At 40.8% G+C, this 20,581-nt stretch overlaps 3 protein-coding genes across 5 annotated transcripts in view; 1 reads left to right on the plus strand and 2 right to left on the minus strand.

The window, feature by feature from the left end:
• Positions 1–9,326, minus strand: part of pde6c (phosphodiesterase 6C, cGMP-specific, cone, alpha prime) — a 23,224-nt gene extending 13,898 nt beyond the window's left edge. Inside the window, exon 1 of the mRNA XM_030400140.1 lies at positions 9,214–9,326. The gene's annotated coding sequence lies outside the window, so the exon portion shown is untranslated. The remainder of the gene's footprint in view (positions 1–9,213) is intronic.
• rbp4 (retinol binding protein 4, plasma) lies at positions 3,518–6,308 on the plus strand. 2 transcript variants are annotated; one of them, XM_030400144.1, is made up of 6 exons: positions 3,518–3,599; positions 3,822–3,924; positions 4,116–4,252; positions 4,337–4,443; positions 4,947–5,159; positions 5,392–6,308. In XM_030400144.1, the coding sequence occupies exons 1-6, from the start codon at positions 3,592–3,594 to the stop codon at positions 5,409–5,411; spliced, it is 588 nt and encodes a 195-aa protein (XP_030256004.1). In that variant the 5' UTR covers positions 3,518–3,591; the 3' UTR covers positions 5,412–6,308. The 2 variants fall into 2 exon arrangements, with proteins under 2 accessions (XP_030256004.1, XP_030256003.1); XM_030400143.1 differs by having other exon boundaries at positions 3,578–3,599; positions 3,819–3,924.
• On the minus strand, positions 7,340–19,341 carry cep55l (centrosomal protein 55 like). Of its 2 annotated transcripts, none has more exons than XM_030400142.1 (12): positions 19,258–19,341; positions 18,277–18,503; positions 18,034–18,141; positions 15,573–15,728; positions 12,816–12,869; positions 12,295–12,439; positions 12,035–12,171; positions 11,598–11,791; positions 10,817–10,940; positions 10,649–10,720; positions 9,875–9,994; positions 7,340–9,723 (listed from the first exon to the last, which is right to left on the minus strand). In XM_030400142.1, exons 2-12 carry the CDS (start codon positions 18,463–18,465, stop codon positions 9,511–9,513), a joined length of 1,512 nt encoding a protein of 503 aa, XP_030256002.1. In that variant the 5' UTR covers positions 18,466–18,503; positions 19,258–19,341; the 3' UTR covers positions 7,340–9,510. The 2 variants fall into 2 exon arrangements, with proteins under 2 accessions (XP_030256002.1, XP_030256001.1); XM_030400141.1 differs by having other exon boundaries at positions 9,875–10,000.
• Positions 19,342–20,581: the final 1,240 nt, after the last annotated feature.

The following is a 20,581-nucleotide window of genomic DNA, read 5'->3' on the forward strand; positions in this document are numbered from 1 at the left end:
ATAAAGTCTGACAAACTGGGACTTTCTTGACTTGGGAATTTATCTTTTATATTGACAAACATCACACGTTCGGCTTGTCGCACAATTGGGATCCAAGTGGAGCTTATCTTCTGCAATGATCCCAAACTCCATCAGCTCTTTGTCGAGAGAACCGATACACTCTGATTCCAAGTCCAAGTCTCTGTCCGCCAGTCGCTGCTCTCACACCGGCAGCCTCCTGTTCCTTGTGTTGTCTGTGTTTACCTATTAATTAATCTTATTTGAGCAAGCGGGGGCCACATGATATCAGCTCTCCTTTCCTGAAATAACCACCAAGCAAGCCAACTGACCCCGCATTACCACTGGTCCATCCTCGGTGTTGCTGCGGCAGAGGAAGTACCTAAATAGCCACCGCAATGAGAGTATTTAGAGCCGTAATGGAGGAAGCCTATCCAGTGCTCTAATTGTGTGTGTGTGGGCCTACCTGTGCACACCTAATTGAATCAACATCATCATGGAGGTATCAGTCCTGGAACTGGAAATTGGCCAATTAGTTGAGACTCAAACGTCTGAGAACAAGGCCCTAAACAAAGATGGCTGGCTATTATTAACCGAGCGCGCTATCTGGTTAGCTGCTGGCAGGCTGGCAAGACAAGGAATTTCCCACTATTTTTTGCCTCTGGGGATTGAGGCAAGCTCATCAAAGGAGAACTACAAAAGATGTGGGTGTGTGGGCGCGAGGTGTCAGAGCAGCCCATTTCACAGTGAGAGAAAAACTGCTGTTGTGAGTGTGTGACAGAGGAAAAAACAGGCGAGGCACCCAAATGCAATGATCAGATGATTCCAGCATTTTCTTTTCCAGCTATATAGATAAGAAGACGTCTTTTATAAATATATATATATTTATATATTAAGTATTGTTTTCCTTTTTTTGTGTTTTTTTTTTTTTTAAACAAATGTATGACATGAAATAAAGGGTTTGTTACTTCTTTTGTGTGTTTTGGGTTACCTATTAAAGGTGCACTACGCTAAAAATAACCAGTATGTATTAGATCGAATGTCTTAAAGTGAAACTCTCGCCAAAATGAAACCTAGGCTTTTTTTTGTGAATCTATATGAGTCAAACCTTCGTGTAAAAGCATAATTACAACGAAAGAGGCACTTTTGAGATTTACCGTATTTTCGTTTTCGGGTCAAACTCATTTTAAATGGGAGTGCTACGGGCACTTTAGCGATAGCATCAACATCTATTTTTAAAACACTAAGAAGGCAACATGAAACTTTGCTTGTCATATCACCAGGGTCTCTACACATGAACACAAGCATTGAGAACATTGTTTGTGTACACAGAGTTTCCTAAAAAGAGAGTTTTTGAACAACTCACCTCAGCAGTAGCTTGTTCCGCTAGCCGCCGTCATGGTTCTCATTTACAGAACCAGCTATTGTTAGCCGCCGTAGGGCTACTGGTCCTCCCAAGGCCACACAAAGCTGTGTCACTCAAAACACTCGAGGCGCACTGAGGTGAGCATTTTGTTTTATTGCTCGCGAATTGAAATGGTAAGAGGAACAAATGACAATAAAACAACAGATGAAAAGCTCCCCAACCAAACCTTGTTTACACTTCTCCCGTTACTCAAGGCTAAACTAATTAGCCAAAGGAGTTCGCCTCAAGTGATGGAACCAACTCGGTGCAGACTTCACACTGTGTTATCTTAATCAAGTAATTACCTCTTTATGAACCACACCAGTGCTATTTGCTTAAATCCGACTCCATTGCCCAGCAACAATACCGTCGATACTATGGTGCTTCGGGCTGGAGCGTTGATGTCTGACAGGATTGCAATATAAGTGAATTCAGTCACGGGGTGTTTTTCTTTTTTTTTTTTTCCCCAACCTCCTTTTGAGTTACACAAGTTTCACATCCCATCAAATAAAAGAAAGCAACCCCCCTCCCCCCTAAAAAAATGTTAAGTACACACACACACACACACAAACGCGGCACTGAAACGTATGTCGCTTCTTTGCCAATGTTCACGATTACGAAAACGTTGCCCTGCCTCTGGCCAAATTCCAGCTGCTATTACTCCCGCTGAAAAATGAGTGATCGTGCTGTTTTTTTCTTTTTTCTCCGACTGGCTGGAGCTGCAGTTATGCAAGCTGCAGATGTTTGGCAGCGCTGTGCTCTTTCATTCAACCTCAAGTCCCTCGGAGAGGACGGTTACATGATCTCGGTGCAAAACAACAGCAAACCACTTATAAAATTCCGCCACAGCACATTTGAGTACGATGAAACGCAGACCGGAGTCGGGCAGTGGTTTGGTTATTTCTCTTAACCTGCTTGTTTTGGGGGTTTTTTTACACGCAAGTCTTTGAAAGCAGCATTTTTCTTTCTAAATAGGGAATAAAGAGGTTGTTTTGTGTTAGATTACATCAGTATGGGAGCCATGTCCTTTAGATTAGTGTTCATCAGTACCAGAATTAGATGAAACATGTACGTACATGTAATAAAACTACTTAAAGGTGCACTACGTAGTTCTGTGGAATAAATCTGAATCAGAGGAGAATCTTAATCTTGCTGAAACAAACCATAAACAAACAAACAAACAAAAAACCTCTTTGTTTTCACGACTCAATAGACAAACTGACCTTAAAGGACAACACAATTTCATACTGTTTTACTTTGTTTATATGTGGCGGATCCTGCCACCTTTCTGGCTTCAAACAGTGTTCTGGAGGCCTTACTTTCCTCTGGTAACGGCTTGTTTATTCAGTTATGTAAAAGATAAATATCCCCGCGTTTGTATCACTACCTCATTAATGTAAAATATAACAATTCTGAGTCTAAACTTTTTCTCCTTACATATAGCCCCTTTAAGTTTCTCTAGCGCCGTAAACATTTCCACAGAAAAATGCACAGCGATCTGCGATCGATCTCTTACACAACAGCAGCGACTGGAAAACAAAGCGGCCTAGGATTGGATTCCACTGACGCGATCACATTCAATCATCGACTGCCGCTTGAAACTCTAGACTTTGTGCTGAGATGGAACGTGATTATCTCTCTTCCACATTGATTACCCTCTGTTGTCAGTGGACTCGAGCACTCCGTCCGCCATTTATGCAAACACACTGGTGGGAGTTACAGATGAGTCCCTTGGCAGCGTTATCAAGTCAAAACCTGACGAGATACTATGGATGCTGCCGGGAAAACACATTTTTTTTTTCCATGTAAAAAGGGAAATCAGTTCAAGCGCACAAAAACATTTCACTTATATCTTATGGCAATAAAGTCCAGTGTTTGTGTCTTCACATACATGGCATTGCTTATTCCAGATGTTCCTCTTGGGTTTGCTGGTGGTTGCTTTCATAAGAAAGCACTTTTTTTTGGGGGGGGGTATGAAGGGGTGGTGCACCAAATGTGCAGAACACACAAATCAATAGGACCGGGGGCTTGCAGTTATGTAAATGTTTGTCCAATGGAAGGCAAGCTAGCAGTGAGGAGAGCAGGGGAGGGTCGGATCTCCAGAACTCATTATGCAACACCAGCCAACTGTATATAAGAGCCCAACCTGACAGAAAACCACAGGATCTCTGTGAGCTGTCCACATTTTGATGACCAGGTACGCATTTGACGATGGATTCATGTTTTTTTTGACAGACAGTTTGCACGACATAGGGAGATACTTTGTGGATTCTTACTGCTCTTGACTTGAGGACTTGAGTGGAAATGATCTGACTGACAAAAATGCTCTCGCTGTTTCCCGCTGTGCCTCCTTCTCTCATCCAAACACTTTCCTCCCGTCCCTGTTTCTGTCTTTTTTCCCCCCCTTCTCTTGAAGTAGAATGCTGCGGTACGTTGTGGCCCTCTGCCTCCTGGCTGTGTCCTGGGCACAGGACTGCCAGGTGGCCAACATCCAGGTCATGCAGAACTTTGACAAGACAAGGGTGAGTTGGAACTGTAGCTCGACGTTCTAAGTTCTATGATCATATCCACATCTGCTCAGTGGTTTTATCCTCAGAGTTTTTGGGCGAGATCATGTATGTGTATTACCAATCTCTGTATCCGTGCTCTCACCCTGGAAGATGTCGTGCTGAGGTGTGCAGTGGACTCACACGTGGGTTTTTCTTTCTCTTAGTATGCAGGCACATGGTATGCTGTAGGAAAGAAGGACCCGGAGGGTTTGTTCTTAATTGACAACATCGTGGCCCAGTTTACCATCCACGAAGATGGCGCAATGACGGCGACAGCAAAGGGCAGAGTCATCATCCTGAAGTGAGTTCTCTTCCCTCGCTGTAAATGCTTAAATCGGTGCACTTTCCCTCCGTTTCGTCTCACCCCTCTCTCTTTGTCCCTCAGCAACTGGGAAATGTGTGCCGACATGATGGCCACCTTCGAGACAACGCCTGACCCCGCCAAGTTCAGGATGCGCTACTGGGGAGCCGCATCCTACCTGCAGACTGGAAGTGAGTGAGGGCAATTAGCGCACTTAGACAACTGATTTGATTTAATCATCATTAATCAGCGATTGGTTCTCTGTGACCCTGAACCAAACCGCTGTGTTTTTGAGCACTTCTCCACCCGATTGCATCAGCTTGTTTACTCAGTCATGCTATCAAGGGACTCAGGAGCCTTGTTTGTATAAATGGTGGTCAACAGCAGAAAATAATCAATATGAAAGAGAGATAATCGAATCCTTCACAAGCATACAGAGTCTCACCAGCCAGTGATGGTGGGATAGTGTGTGAGTTAGCTGGATTAGCTCATTTCTGGGTACTTCCGCACACGTTTCTTCAAAAGATGAACCCAGATATCCATATGGTTGCATGAGAAAATCTCTTATTCATCTTTTTTCCAGGCGTATGAAAATATCGAAGCAAGTCTTTAGACATTAGATTGGTTGTGACACCTTTTGATTACTTAACATTTTGGTTAAAAATCAAACAACTCCCCCTCTCCCCCCTCCCAGATGACGACCACTGGGTGATCGCCACCGACTACGACAACTACGCCATCCACTACTCCTGCAGGGTGGTAGACAGCGACGGCACCTGCCTGGACAGCTACTCCTTCGTGTTCTCTCGTCATGCCACTGGTCTGAGGCAGGAGGACGTCGAAATCATCGTCCAGAAGAAGACGGAGCTCTGCCTGCTGCACAAATACAGACGCGTCGCACACACCGGTGAGTTGAGCGTTTGCTAGGGCGGTGATTTATCGATTCAGGTGAATGACTGACTGAAAATACAGGTTATTCAGAAATCCCTCGATCAGTAGTAACACCTAATATCTCCGGATTTATTGGAGCTGTTACATTAAAATGTTGCATGTGCAAAATAATGACATGTTTGTGTTTCTTCATGCTAGTGTGTTATATTTCAGTAAGCGAAATGTTTGGTCTTCTTCCTCCACTGCAGGCTTCTGCGACAGCAGCTAATGCGTTGTGTGATCAGGGTACCCCTTTTCGAAGCACCCTCCTCTGGGACTACGCACCCCTCTGCTGGTGCGGACTGAACGCCACCAGAGTCCTCTCTCCTCTGCAGCCTTTCTTTAACAGAGAAAGAAGCTCACTCTTCATTGAAAATAAACTAAAACCATGACGAACTATAAACTGTCACGTTCACATGACTACACTGTGATTAGAAAGGAAAGATGACCGTTGATGCCAGCCTGTTGTCACTTCCCTAAAATTAGCTCATTAGTAAAGAAGATGCTGGGCCTTTTAACATCCGTCACGTGTTTTTTTGTGTGTGTGAAACCACTTTCTTCATGGACATCAGTGGAACTCTCCGGTTCAGTGAGAAAACTACATATATCAGATCACCAAGGCTTTTTGAAAAAAGTCTGGCCTACATGAGAAATAATCAGTTGAAAAAATCACTGAAGCTGAAGTCTCAGCATAACTGCAGCTCCGGAGAAAACAACCACCATGTTTACTTAAAAAAGAAAAAAAAAAAAAACAGGTTCAGAAGCCACTGGCTTTGCTTTTTACACTGAAGGGTATACAGTATCTTGTAGCACAAAAGCAGATTTTTGTTAATAAACTGTCATACACTCATATTAAGTCATTTGCTCTACAGGCATGTTAGTCTGGTTTGCCTCTTGTATGATGTGTACTCCTTGATCCAGTTTTTTTGGAAAAATAAACATTCGTACCGCGTCGGCTTCCGCTAAATTTTTGATTGCAATGAAATATTTATCTGTATTCCTGGATTGCGAATGATGAATTCATGTTGTTTGCTTTTGGATTCAGTCAATCAAAATGCAAGTATGTGCAGATTTTTTTTGCCTTGTATGTCTATCATTGTGCAAATAAACAACGTCAAACAAAAAATAAGGGTATAAAGTGAGTTTTTAGCAACAGCTTCCTGTACTGTAGTGGAGTGCCTAACATCAACAACGACTTCGTGATATACATTACATACATGTGCACATTAGTCTGTGAGAATAGAGTTTTCACCTAACCCTAACACTTCAAACAAATCAAAGCCAGCGATTCAGTTTAGCGCCCAGCTTAAATTCAAGAAATGCAGTTTAGCGCCAAACCCTGATGTATATTTTGCATCCTTCAACGTCACCCCACTTTTATAACTATTCATACTCCATCAGATGCTACTTTAACTTGCAACAGCAATACAGTTAAGCATCTACTTTTCAACAGATCTTAAAAAATATTCCCATTTTTCATGCATGATTGGTATTATTCAACATTTGAAGCCAGCGATTCAATGCAGTTCAGCGCTAGCTTTTCACACTGCAATGTCTTCAGAAATGGTCTGCACTTAGCACCCTAAGAGGACAAACACTGTGAGCATTATACCTGCTGAATAACAGCATGTGAGAACACCCACATTAGCGTTTAACTCAAAGGGTCGCTGTGCCTAATTAAGCCTCACAGAGTCAGTAACTCAGCTGCAGACTTTTACTTTTCATAGCTGATCTTTTATAGCATTGCAGAATGCATGGGGCATAGGGGATTACAGAGAGTGGCTAAATGTTTTCTACAAGAATACCTTATTACTTTGTAGATCAAACTAAAAAAATCAATAATAGAGTGAAACATCAGACTGTGACATCAGCTGGATGTTAAATGGATACCTAGTACTTTAAGTGTTTAAGCACATCTCAGTGAACAAAGCCAAGCTTAACATTATTACTCTCAGCCGTCCCTTTTCCGCAATGGATCATTAGTAACAAACTTGCTAATAAAACTATACTTTTAAACAATACATACGTCCACATTGTATTAAGCTAAATTAAATCATGGGGGCAATAATAAAAAAAGATTTCCAATCAATTCAGTATATTTTCATGCAGTACACTATCAGACTCGAGATACAGAAAAAAGTTCAGAGGAATGTTGCGTTGGAAGGAGATTTACATCTTTATTGCACATTTTGTACAGTTCAGTGCACGAAGAAACAACTTTGGAGCACATGATTCGAATAAAAAAAAAAAAAAATCCCTTTTTAAAAAACCCAGCAAACTAGACAAAAGTCAGTCAAATAGACATAATTCTCGGCTCGAATTTAATAAAAGTTGCATGTTAAAACCAAAAAATATCTAAAAAAGATGACAGTATAGCAGTGTCTGTCTGTCTCAAGTATATCTAGTCACATTGCCAAGGCTGCAGGAATAAAGGAATCTTAACCTCTTTCCTCGACCAACAGGACCTTCGCTAATCCCCTGCCTTAAATAGTTTAGTACAAGGAATTAGCTGATGCAATCTCATTGCAGCCTCACAGGCCTGCAGGCTTGAAAAGTCAAGGTGGGGATGGAAGGGAGCTTGAACAGGGAAAAATACACAGAGAAGCGGGCACCATGTGACCGACTGAGCTCCAGCTGGACGTATGGCTTGGTTAAGTTTAGCAAATTCAAACTACGTGGTTAAGGTTAGAGGAGGATCTTGGTCACGGTTACAGTCACATGATTTATCCCGCTGTTCGCAAAATACCAGACAGAGAAACACTGTTATATGTTGTAATGGTACAGAAACACTAGGAATTTAATACGTGAACCCTGGATGGATAGTAAGATATTCTGTACAAAATGATGGTGACTATTACTGTAGTCAAGAACACAAAAAGCTGAAAGATACACATATTCCCCTATTGTGCTGTCATTCACTTCAATACTGTCAAATAACAAATAATCATTACTGCTTAAGGGTAAGAGCAATGCAGCGACGCCTTCAATATTACACATGCTGAGGACAATGTTAAAAAACCACCAAAGGTATCAATTGCTAAAGAGACTGGAGTGGAGGAACAGTGTCGAACATATGAGGCAGGTTTGTAAACTTAAACAAAATACAATAAAAAAAAGGCACCTCCCATGATGATACAATAACAACATTTACAGTAATACATAATTATAATTGCTTACAGTGAGTGGAAATAAAAGCTTTCATTCAAAAGACAGTAGCTCATTTTAAAAACAAAAAAGAAACAAGACAGCCACCCAAGAATAAATAATTTCATCAAATGCACACAAAGACAAAAGTTTAAATTCTCAAAGAGCTTCATCAGAAGAAAAACTGACACAAGACAATTTATCTAAAATAAAAATTAAGCAGGAGGACAGATCGACTGGGTCCTTTTTGAATAAATGATCAGATCAATCTTTGGGCAAAAAGAACCAGAGCAGATTAATTTTTAAATTGTCATGCCCATTTAGCATGAAACATTTAAACTAAACTAAAATAGTTTGATGCAGATTTGGACAAAAATATGCAGCATTTTAAGAATGTCCCTTGATTCGCATTCATATACAAAAGTTAAAATTCTACTTGCCTATCTTCTGAGAATGAAATTGTGCCAGCTGGTTTGGATCTTTAAGGAGAAGTTCAACCCAAAATGAAATTCAGTCATCACCTAATCAGGTGGAAAGATGGGTGAAGTTTTGTAGTCCGCAAAACATTTCAGGAGCTTCATAGCCAAACAGCTTTCTTTCCCTAAACCCAGTCCCACATCTACTTCAGTAGTTCTGGAGAACGCTACAAAGCAAAACAACAATTTCAATAACTTTCAAAGTGAAGACAAAACGATGATTCGCCACAGCCCATTACCGTGATGAAATGAACAGTATTTGCATTGTGTGATCATTATGGCAGCAGGAGCAGTATTTCAAACTAATCATCTTGCAGGAGATCTCAGCCAGCTGAAGCTTTGATCAGCTCTCCGAAATAAAATAATTGGTTGGAAGCTTTCCAGAAGGGTTGAAAAATATCTTTTACTCACCTGTTTTGTGAGAATCTGTATTGTTTAATGATGGGAACATACTCAATAGTCTAAAACTGCTTTGTCGTGGCTTTCAGATTGTAAAAATAAGCTCTAATCCAGTGGTTCCCAACCTTTGTGGTGTGTGTGTGACCCATACCCCAGTATCACACAGTGCATGTCAATATGACCAGGTTAACCAAATAGATTTTTTCTCTCTCTCCCTTTTTATGCAAAAACAGTTAAGAAGCCTGGAAAAGTACAGAAAGAAAGAGAAACACTTCGGGTGGGAACCACTGATCTAGGCTCTCTTTTAGCTTAGGCTAAGCAGTAGTCGATGTGCGAGAGGAGCTCCCTATGGCGGCTGGTGGGATAGGGTGCCCGGCACTTTGGGCACTCCAGGAAACTCTCATCCAGGAGGCTGGTGACTTTAGAGGGGGACGTGGGACCGTGAGGATCGGTGATAGTTAGACGCTCAAACTCCAGGCTGTTGTAGGAGCTGGGCTCGGAGAAACGGGTGTTTGGCTGCTTCTGGAACACAGAACAAATACTCTTAGCATCAGAATCACTAGATCACTACTGAAATCATCACAAGGCGCTCAGGAGATGTAACCCAGTCAGAGCTGTTGTTTATGGCCGACTCAACAATGAATGCGCGGTTCTCTTGTGCAGTAACACTTACAGCAGACTCCAGTTTAGCAATCTGATCTCGGGCCTTGCGGAGTTCCTTCAGCACCTTATGTAACTGGTGCTGCATGCTCTGGCAATCAATCTTTTCATTCTCAAAGTCCTTGGCAGAGAGCTGGATCTTCGGCAGGGGAGAAATATATGAGAGGGAAGCAGCCAAGAATACACTGTGCTTACAATGCACAAGTGGGATCTGTATGGATTCCACTCAGAATAGTGACAACTCTATCTGCTCTATGCTACATAACACAGGGCTGAACCAGAGGATTTTCTTTCTCGCTTCACACACAAAAAAGGACGCACTGATAAACAATCAACAAACCTCAGTTGGTTTTGAGGATGTTTTTTTTTCTTAATGTACCCACTGTTCACCATTGTAGCCACCATGTAGTTTTACAAGTCTGCATATTTCCTAGTAAGTAGGTGCTAATTTACAGGAACCATATTTGAAATGAACCCAATTACCACAATATTTACCTCTAAATGTTTTGAAAATTACACCAGCATGATTTAATTCAAATACTTGTTGGTAGCTGGTCATTCTTTTAATACATTCACAGGAAACTTTCAGCTGATCATGCTGTTTTAATTTCAAACTAGTTTCTGTCCAATTCCCCCTCAGCAGATGACTATATTGAAGTGAGGTTGTTGCAGCTTAATTCCCAACTAGTTTTCCTCTTCTGCAGGTCAGTAATTGAAGTAAATAACCACCTTCTGTAAAATAAATTGTTACTTGTTGTCTTTCAGTCGAACGTATTTGTAGTGTTACCTGCTGCTCCAGCGCTGCGATTCTCCTCTGTTCTTCGTTTTGGCTCAGAAGAGACTTCTGCAGCATATTTACCTAGGAAATTGGCAGTAAAATACAATGCTATATTCAAGTGATACAGAAAACTAGTGAAGAGCAACCTCATGTCAAATGACAGTGAATGTGTGTCACCTGCAGCAGAAGCTCGGCAGATCTCTTCCTCTCCTCCTCCAGCCTGATGTCCACACTCTCCAGTTCGGCTCTCATCCTGTCTGCCCGCTCGGACGACACCTTTCTCTCCTCACAGGCTTCATGCCTGGATGCAATGTTGTATAATCCACAAAAATAGTAAGAATTAAACGGTTTATTTATTTGGAAATTAATCATCAGTAATCAATCAACTGCTGTCATTGTCAGGTTGCAGGTTGCCAACAGGTTTCAGACACTTAATTTGATGCTTTTTGAGACCTTTTCAAGACAAATTTGTAACCAAAGTTAAGACAAATCATCTTTTTCTCATTCAAGCATTGCAGGTAAGTATAAAAAGGTAATAGTAAATCTTGTGCAGAGGTAGGTTTTTTAAGTGTTTTATGGGAGTGTGTTAGGAGAAGCTACATATTGCCAACAGGTAAGTGCAAGTACAAAGAAAAAAAGAATAAAGTATCAGAAAATCAGAAAAATGTTGCTATTAAGGCCTCCAAATTCAAATTTAAGACAATTTAATGACTTTGAGGTCTATTTTTTTTTATATTTATACATTTTTAAAAATCTGCAGACAACCTCCATTCATCAATCATTTGTTAACCAAACTCAGGGAACCATTTCACAATTTTTCAGCACGAGCTGTGCCCCAATCAATGTGCAGTCTGGCCTTTTCCAACCATACGCCTATGTAGTTTCTTTGCACCAGTCAGATATAAAGATCAATCGAACACAGAGCCTACTCGATTCGATTTCTACTCCAAGAACAGACCTGTTGCTGAATCGCTCTGCCTGCAGCTGCATCTTGGCCTCCTCCAGCTCTTTGCCCTTCTCTTTGTACTTCCTCAGAAAGGATGACAGCTCGCCACACTTGTCGTCATAGCTCCTCTGCAGCACCGACATCTCCTCCTGGAGCCTGCTGACCTGCTCCTTCTGAGACTGCAGCTCTGCCTGAGCGTTCAAGGTCTGCGGAGCCACGTGGAAAAAATGATATTTTTTGTCAATCCGATAATGTTGACAAATTAATTAGAAAGGTGCCCAAATCCAAGGAATATATTTAATACATTTATTCAATGGGGTTGTTCCAACTGGAGGCAGATTCAGAGAGAATGTCAATGATACTCTACACAATGTAGAATATAACATTTAATTAGAGAGTTGAGCTTTAGACACAATCGGACCTGGAAAAGAAACTCCTACAGCCTTTACCTGTTGCCTCTGCACACTGAGCTCCTGTTGGGTTCTGGTGACCTGATCTTTCTGGCTCTCCAGGTCTTTCTGCACCCCTATCAGCAGCTGGTCATAGTGGCTCTTCAGCTGAGCGTCCTTATTCGGAACTGCAGAGGCTGAGATGCGAAATGTTAGGAGGCAAATTCAGAAGAAAATCTATGTTGTAATAAAGTTTTGGCATTGATTTGAATTGTTTGGTGACCTCATTCTTAAATTACTTTAACATTTCGTTTGCTCACCATCTGAAGCGGCTTCTTGTTTGGTTTGCTGCTGCTTGGCCTGGGCCAGCTGCTGCTCCAGCTCAACGGAGCGGGCGACGACGGACTGCACGTAGGCCTCTCTCTGCTGGTCGTACGACAGCCACTGCTGGTTCTTCTCAAGAGCCTGGTGGTGGAATAAGCCTCACACTGACAAACTGTATTTCAGGTATTTGAACATTAAAAAAAAGGGAAAAAAATGTGTGTCTTGTTTTAACAGAAGCTTGGCTTTTTTGACTTTAAAAAGGTTTTTGTTCCAACCAAAAAATTACCTAGTGTGTTCTTTATTGATATTGACAAAAAAACGGGGCCTAGATATTTTGGAACTTAAGAATTTCATTCCTCTGGCCCAGAACAGAGTTAAACGGAATGAAAAGCTTCAGATACATGGTTGGTGGATAAGGTTTTCATCTATAAATCTGTACACAAAAAGTATTTTAGTAGTTAGACACTATGTACTTAAATTAGAGAAACACACACAGTAAATCATTGACTGGACTCACATCTCTCAGTTGATCTTGTACTAAAGCCAAGTCAGCAGGAGGAACCTGTCCATTCTGTAGAGACAGAAACACAAATCATTTTAAATAAACCTTAGTCTGATAAATATACGGTATAGCATCAACACTTCCATCACAGCAGAAAGTTATGCTAGTTTCTACATTGAAGAAACATTTTGTAACTTCTGTACCAGCTTCAAAATCATTTTGATGGTAGAGTGACTTGTAATAGGGTGAATTGCGTCTGTCACTTGTTTTGACCTTTTGCAAACTATTGTTATTTTATAGTCTAATTAAGTCCAAGTGAAATTCAAGGAACTGAAGACTTTTGGGCCAATATTCCACAACCAAATTCAAGACTTGCTTGACATTAATCCAAAGAAAATATAGATGCTTTTGAAGGAAAATGATGAGCGTCCTGTTGTTGTTGTTAGTGTCTATTGTTTGTTGGAGAAAAAAAATCTCAGACACTAAAACGAGTAGGCTTAAAATAACTCGAAGGCTTTCCTGGTTTTTGAATAATTCATCTTTCTCATTTATAATTATCCAAGAAAAAAAAACAAGAAAAATACGCGCTTCTTGTTCAGAGACTTGACCTTATGACTGAGGGCACCATCTCTCGGGTCTAATGCCTCAATATCCATCCTCAGACAGTAATTCATCTTAACTCATAATACTGACACCCTGACCCTGTGGTCTACACGTCTGATCCCATCTAACGCCAAGAGTAGACATGTTACCGATCATCTTTGCGCAAAGCTGTGAGCTCTCTTAAACTACCAAATGAGCGCTGTGAGCTCGTCAGCTTTTTCCCGATGGATTTCAATGGGCTAAGCCTACTAATAGCATTTGTGAGCCCAGGAATGAGGGAAAGGCTGGGTAAGGGTCTGTTGTTCAGATTATTTCTAGGAACGCAAAAGAAGGTAAGCCAAGGGCCTGGAAAGAAGAGAGCATTCCTGGGAAATTACCATTAGGGCATAAAGATAAGAAAATCTACTTGCAGTGGCTGCTGAAAGACACTGATTTCAAAGAGGACCATATGTCCACAAATATTCCTATTTATTGGTATACATACTTTATTTACACATACATTTTAATACCTTCCAACCTTGAGTCTCAAAGTACTGACTTTAAAACCAAAGTAGAGTTTATGCAATTAACTTGAGAACATTCAGATTCAAAGACAGTATTTCTAGCTTTGCTGTGACCTTTGTGAGGAACAAAGAAATAAAGAAACTTAAAGATATTGCATCTGTAGGTTTCTTATAAAAAGAAATATCCCCACTTTTCTTTTCTGAAACTTTCCTCTTCTTTTGACATTTTTTGCAAACAGCTGATTATATGATTTTGAAGGTCATGGAAAGATACGATTCCCTGGAGTTATAATAAGAGCAATTAACAAGAACAGCATCTAACATTTCTACATAAAACAAGCTTTCAAACTTGTAAACAAGACATGCTTTACGTTGGCTGATGCAAAGAAATTCCTTCACCCTAACTGATTTTGAAGTTTGATTAAGATAGAAGAAAATCAGGAGATGTGATCCTGAAGGAGAGCTCCTGGGAGACCTGGGTGATTATCAGGAACATTTGGTGGATTATCAGGACCTTCACCCATCCCAAATCTCAAGGTCCTGACTACAAATTGCGATTTTTGCCACCTAAGCTTTGCCAGAAGCCAAGGAGAATTCTGATGACCGCTCTCTAAGGGTGTAGCGAGGGCCTGCTGTGCTCAAAGCATCAAAGGGCTGACCAGGATTCAGAGCTGCCTTTTAAAAAGGAGTGAGAGCTGACGATTGTAAGGAACTGCGAGCGGCGAAGGACTTACTAAAGGCTCTTTCACTTGAGATATGTATCACTTGTGCCTCATTACAACAAAATTAGTAAGGCTGCTCCAAAGAGATTATTGTCAGCAGCTGAGGATGACAATCAGAGGTCACATAATGCCACCCAGTGGACAGAGGAGTAACTGCAGGGCTCCTGTCATGCACTCGTCACTGAAGAACACTTCTGGTTAACACATACAATAAACCGTTTGAATTAAACATGATGGAAACCTCAGGGAGTGCCAGCTGCAGGTCAAGAGGAAAATGTCACACCAATTCTGGAAGTTAAACATTTGTTTCTTCCTTTAAAGTATATATCTATAGGTCCGTTGCTGGACCTCGAGTCAGATAATCACTGAAATTTGAATTTGATCCGTCATAAATATCATAATCCAACAAAAATATGTTCTGCCACATCAGCACTATAGATAAGGATTAAAAAAGGAAAAAAAGAAAAAGGTCCACCCAGTTTCAGTGGGCAGGCGACACAAAGCTGTTGCAGGAATTAATCCTAGGCCAAGGGAGAAAAATATGCTGTCAGAGAAAAGGATAAACCAACTTGACAAACTTTGCTCAGTAATTTCTGATAACAAAATGGTAACTTTTTATGCAGGAATTCTAATAAATGTCTACTTTTTTTCCCATTTCTTGACAATTTTGTTACTAACTGCCAAGAATAAAATTATTTACAACATCCTAGGGCAAGTCATCAATAACTAAAGATGGGTTACTGATAAAGCACTTTAATTATCAGCATCACACTATTAAAATTTTTTAGGAACCATGCAAGAAAGAGTAGTCTGGCACATTTTACAGCCAACTGCATTATTAACAGACAGATTTTAGATAATTGGTCGGCAGAAGAGTAGACAAATGTTAACTACTAGGAGCATCTGGGGAGGTGTAGCTGGAAGCTGTAAATTCGTCAACCTACCACCGCCTGTGTTTCCAAGGACTGACACCGGCTTGAAACAGTGACCAGCTGGTTTTTCAGGTTCTGCGTCTCCTGTGACAAGTTCTGGAACAACACGTCTCTCTGCTCGGCCTCCCTCCTCCTCTGCTCCAGCTGGGCCTGCAGCGATGCTACCACCTGAGATACACAACAGTACAAAATAGGGCAGCACAATATATCAAATTTAACAAGGCCATCAAAATTTGAGCTTCGCAGGACATGCAATGTCATGTTAGTATAATCAACTGAAATGCGTTGTGTGGCAGTTTTTGCTTCCTAATACAAAAGGAGATGATTAATTTATCGACCAAAGCAGGATAAAGGCACCTGGTACTGTAAAAGGCCTTTGACATAGCAGATTGGTAGATACTGAGATTATGAAACTTTGTACACACAATCACTCCATGTATATGTATACATCTGTGAGCTGTGTAGATATATCAATGTTGTGATTATACTGGAATTTCTAATTTGGATACATATAATGCCTTGAAAAATTATCAATATGCGATACAAAGTGGGAAAAACTTCCACAACATTCATGGCATAAAATTTGTACAAAGAAACACAGTTAAGACTGGAGTATCAATACAGAAAAAATATGTATTTAACCACTTCAAACACTCAGTATTGATAATTAAATTACATTTTCGTTGGTTCTTAGTTGTTATTTTCAGTTCCCGTTCTCAACTGCTGGTCCATCACTGTCGGTGGTGACTACTTCTTGTTTAATTGTTAGCTTGTGTCTCTAGTGGCTGCTTGTCGGTGTTGTATTGTGCGTTTTATTTCTCAAAAGCCAACGACAGGACAAGGACTGCAAGTTAGTGACAACTAGAAGTCCTATATACGTTGCATCAGTGGCATTTTAATAAGATGTAACAATGCCTATGTGTATTGTCACTGTCAAATAAACTGATGAAGAAAATAAATAATTTATATGATGTTTCATCTGGGGCCTTGTATATGCTTTTGTTACTATGCATTATGTTCAAATAACTAGCTTAGTAATTTTCCCCTACTCTATATGCCATACTTGATCATTCACACTGAAAGACTGTATTGTGCACAGTGATTATATTTGTAATGTATTCCTTGTATTCCCCTTTGTATGAGTACTTGTATGGTGTGTCTCTGCACTTGGCTTATGCCTGAAGAAGGGCTTATGCTTGAAATGTCACACGTAAAGGTAACAAATGTTCTTGGAAGCATTGTGGAGTGGACTTTTAAAAAAATATACTCCCCTATAAAGTCAACCCAATCACTTTAGAATGAATAGTTATTTCCTAATAAAGCTATTAAAGTTATCTGATGAAAATTCTGTCACAGATTAGTGTATCAAGTTAAATATCCTGCCTCCATTATGTACCTGTGTTACAGAAATTACAACATATGAGGGATCCCAGCAAAACAATCTGTGTTTATGTATATATCCTCTGAATATAAAAACAATGGCCATTATATTATTTTTGCTTCTGATTATTGGAATGGGCTTCAAAAATCCAGTATCAGTCAGGCTCGGGTATTTTTCATATCTCAATATATAAACAGTATATATATTGTAGAAAACCAAAATAATGTGCGGCCTTCATATGAAGAGGACCAACCATGTCACTTATTTTTTTGAACCTTTGTTTAAGCAGAGACAGATTGCTAATCATCTGCTTCACACAAATGACACTACATAGTTTGCTGGCTTTGCCTGCTGAGCAGCTCTGGTTTTAGCACTTTTGCTGATGAAAGTTAATGAGGAAGAGGCAAGTGTGATTAAATCACATTACGCTCTCACAATGTCAAATAGCTGCCATTTTCAAGTTTTAGCCTGATTCCATTCCAACGAGCCTAAATTAGAAAACGATTTCTGCAACAATAGAAAAAGAAATAGAGATTTCCCAAGCAGACAAACCTCAAATAGATGGCATCAATTTCTCCTGCAGTGTGATACACAGCCAAAGGGCATGAATGCTAATACGTACACAGACCCACTGCAGCGGGAGATGGTTGGTTTATAAATATCAAGCGAACAGCATACACACCATGTGTTGGTATGCAGCTTTTGCTGGTTGTCTAAACGTCACTAAGTTGAGCTGCTGTCAAAGTGGGATAGAAGCTATTTCCCCCCAACTGTTTTTGTGGCAGCTCAGAGGAAGTCTCGTATGATTTTTTTTCTCCCCTTTCTGACAGCAGCTGCTGCCCGCAATACATATATGCCACCAATACAATGCCAAAAGTGCAACAAATGTTCACAACTTGAAGAGTACACTCAGAAAAACCTACAGCTGTAGGTATATCTACACATCCTGGACAGGAAAGAGCAGCCTCAGGTTGTCCAAATCTGTTCTGTGTGTATACAGAGGACTTCGAGATGGATATGTCCACACGGGTTGACTGTATATGTGATTTTTTTTGCCATATATCTCTGCAGAGACATGTCGTGGTTACATACCTCTCCTCCTCTGGCTGTCAGCTGCTGTCTCAGTGTTTCTAGTTCCTGCTCTTTAACAAGCAGCTGCTGATTGTTTCTCTCTCGCAGCGTCTCAAGGGACAGAATCCTCTAAAATAAACATAAGACACAGTATACACATGAAAATACAACAACAGTGATAAATCAGGCAGACACGCATGAAATTCTAGAGGTTAACCCCGACATCCCTGAACACCACAGACGGAATAAAAACACGTCCTTTACCTCCAGCAGCTTGCTTTTGTCAGAGTCGGGTGGTTTGACATGCCGTTTGGCCAGTTCATCAATCTTCTTCCTCAGGTGAGCGTTCTCCTTCCTGACTTTGTCCAGCTCTGCCTCAGCCTTGGAGCCGGAGCTGCTGGACTTGAAACCCAACCTGGTGACGATGGTCTCCTTTGCACCTTTGGACGTCATGGCTCCTTTGTCGGTGGTCGAGGAAGTAACCTTGACTTCTATGGGGAAACAAGACATTTCAAAGACTGATTATTCAATGTAAATGTAACCATTTAAATTCATTTGGGTAAAACATGATCAAATTAAGGGGGGAAATTTAACACACTTATGGATAATCTCAAAGGAAATACAAAGATGCTGGCATACAGACATGCTGTTGAAATTAACATGAATAATGCAGCAGGTCATAAGCGTTAAGGTAATGGAAACAATACACATATTCGTCCCTACGTGCCAATTTCAATCTTTCCAGTCACTGTAATCTTTCACCTATACATTAACGTTACATGGATTTATTCGCACAATTCACCATCATATTTTCTACTTTTTCGAGGCTATTTAACGTTAATGCTAAATCAAAGCAATTAGCAACAAAACTGACAGTTTCTTGAACGTCACACAAACCCATAACATTATTCCTGTCTTTAACCAGTGTTAAGTTAACGTTAGTTTGTAGCTTAAAATAATGTTTCTCTTTCACATGTATTTATTCGCGCATTTCGCCGTCATATATGTTTATTTGTCGAGGCTATTCAAAGCTAACTTTTAAGAATGATCTATTAAACAGATGCTAGAAGTATAACTGAGTCACTTAACTAACGTCACATACACTCTTGCACCTGTCTTTAGCCAACGTTGAATTTGTTGATAGCCTTAAAAAAAAGAACTTTACGTCATCTTAATTGACCATTTTGGACATACCATTGAAAACAAAGATGACTAGCAGATAAAAACGACACATTTGACACTTACAGATAAGGCGAACTGCAGATATCCGTTTGAACTTGTCTGTTTGTGACAACAAGACCGTTTTTCTAACCCAACGCTTTCGTTTCCTGAAGTTTGAATTGCGGCGCGCTGACGTCATGTCCGTAACGTTGTCGCGGTGCGCACGTTTACGTCACCCGGGGAGTCTGGAAACATGACACAAAGGCGGTGCGCTGCGGTGCGGGCGAAAATGTAGCGATTTTCAAAGCTCTCTGCTGAGGTTATGTAAAACACCATCATTATATATTATCTGATTTTACTTACCACAGCTTTTATTTGCAAGGAGGTTGATTTCTTCACAGCTTTTCCGGTCCTCAGCAATTGATGGTGCTGTTGCGCCGGACTGCCCGTTGCGGTGGATGAAGCGAACAGACGAAGGAGGGCTGGATTGCCCACCCTTACTGGTTTGACATGTGTCTGTGGTTGACTCTTTCAAATGCAACATTATCACACACATCATCACGTTGCATGACCATCTTAGGTTAATTCAGTGCAAGTGTATTCTAATCAGATCAGTTCAATTTTATTTATATAGCCCAAAATCACACTCACATTGCCCCAATGGGCTTTACAATCTGTACAGTGAAAAACATCCTCTGTCCATATTGCCTTTGCTGTATTTGATAATAGCACTGAAACCTATAGTCAAGGAAGGGGGGGTTCTAGGGGGGGGCCAACAGGGGCCAGTGCTCCCGTACCTCTGAGTCTGGACCCCCCTGTGGCCCCCCTGACAGGGAGTCTGCATTAATAATACAATGACAGATTTCTTGCAATGATTTTGTTCTGAAGGGAAAGGCAGAAATAAAGTGTCTCAGCAGTTTACTACCCAATCAAAATTGCTGAAATTGTAAACACTGCTTTGTCTGAATGAGGGATTTATCCTTTTTTCCGGGTTGTATGTGCCCCCTAACAAAAAAGCCGGCCCCAACCTGGCCCCCCTTTTAAAACTGGTCTAGAACCGCCACTGAGTCAAGGTACATCATTGGAGATTTCAGCTGGGGTAATACTGCAAGGACTACAAGAGAGAGTTGGCTACCTTGGAACCTTTTGCAATATTAATGCCTGAAACCGATGTGCATATTCAGAATATGTATCAAGCAGTCGGACTATTTAGATGACTATCTGTAAGCTCTGCTCTGTTTGAGTAGTGGCAGCGAATGTGAAAGTGTACACTAAGCACTGAGCACTAACATTCCCTGTGGCTCTAGCAATGTGCTTTTCGACGCCGGCTCTATTTGTGCAACAGCCACCATAAATCACAGATCTTCTCCCAGGTGCGTAACACCTAAACACACAGAGGTGAAGATGC

The sequence above is a fragment of the Sparus aurata genome, chromosome 20, assembly GCF_900880675.1.
Source record: "Sparus aurata chromosome 20, fSpaAur1.1, whole genome shotgun sequence".
NCBI classification, from domain to species: Eukaryota; Metazoa; Chordata; class Actinopteri; order Spariformes; family Sparidae; genus Sparus; species Sparus aurata.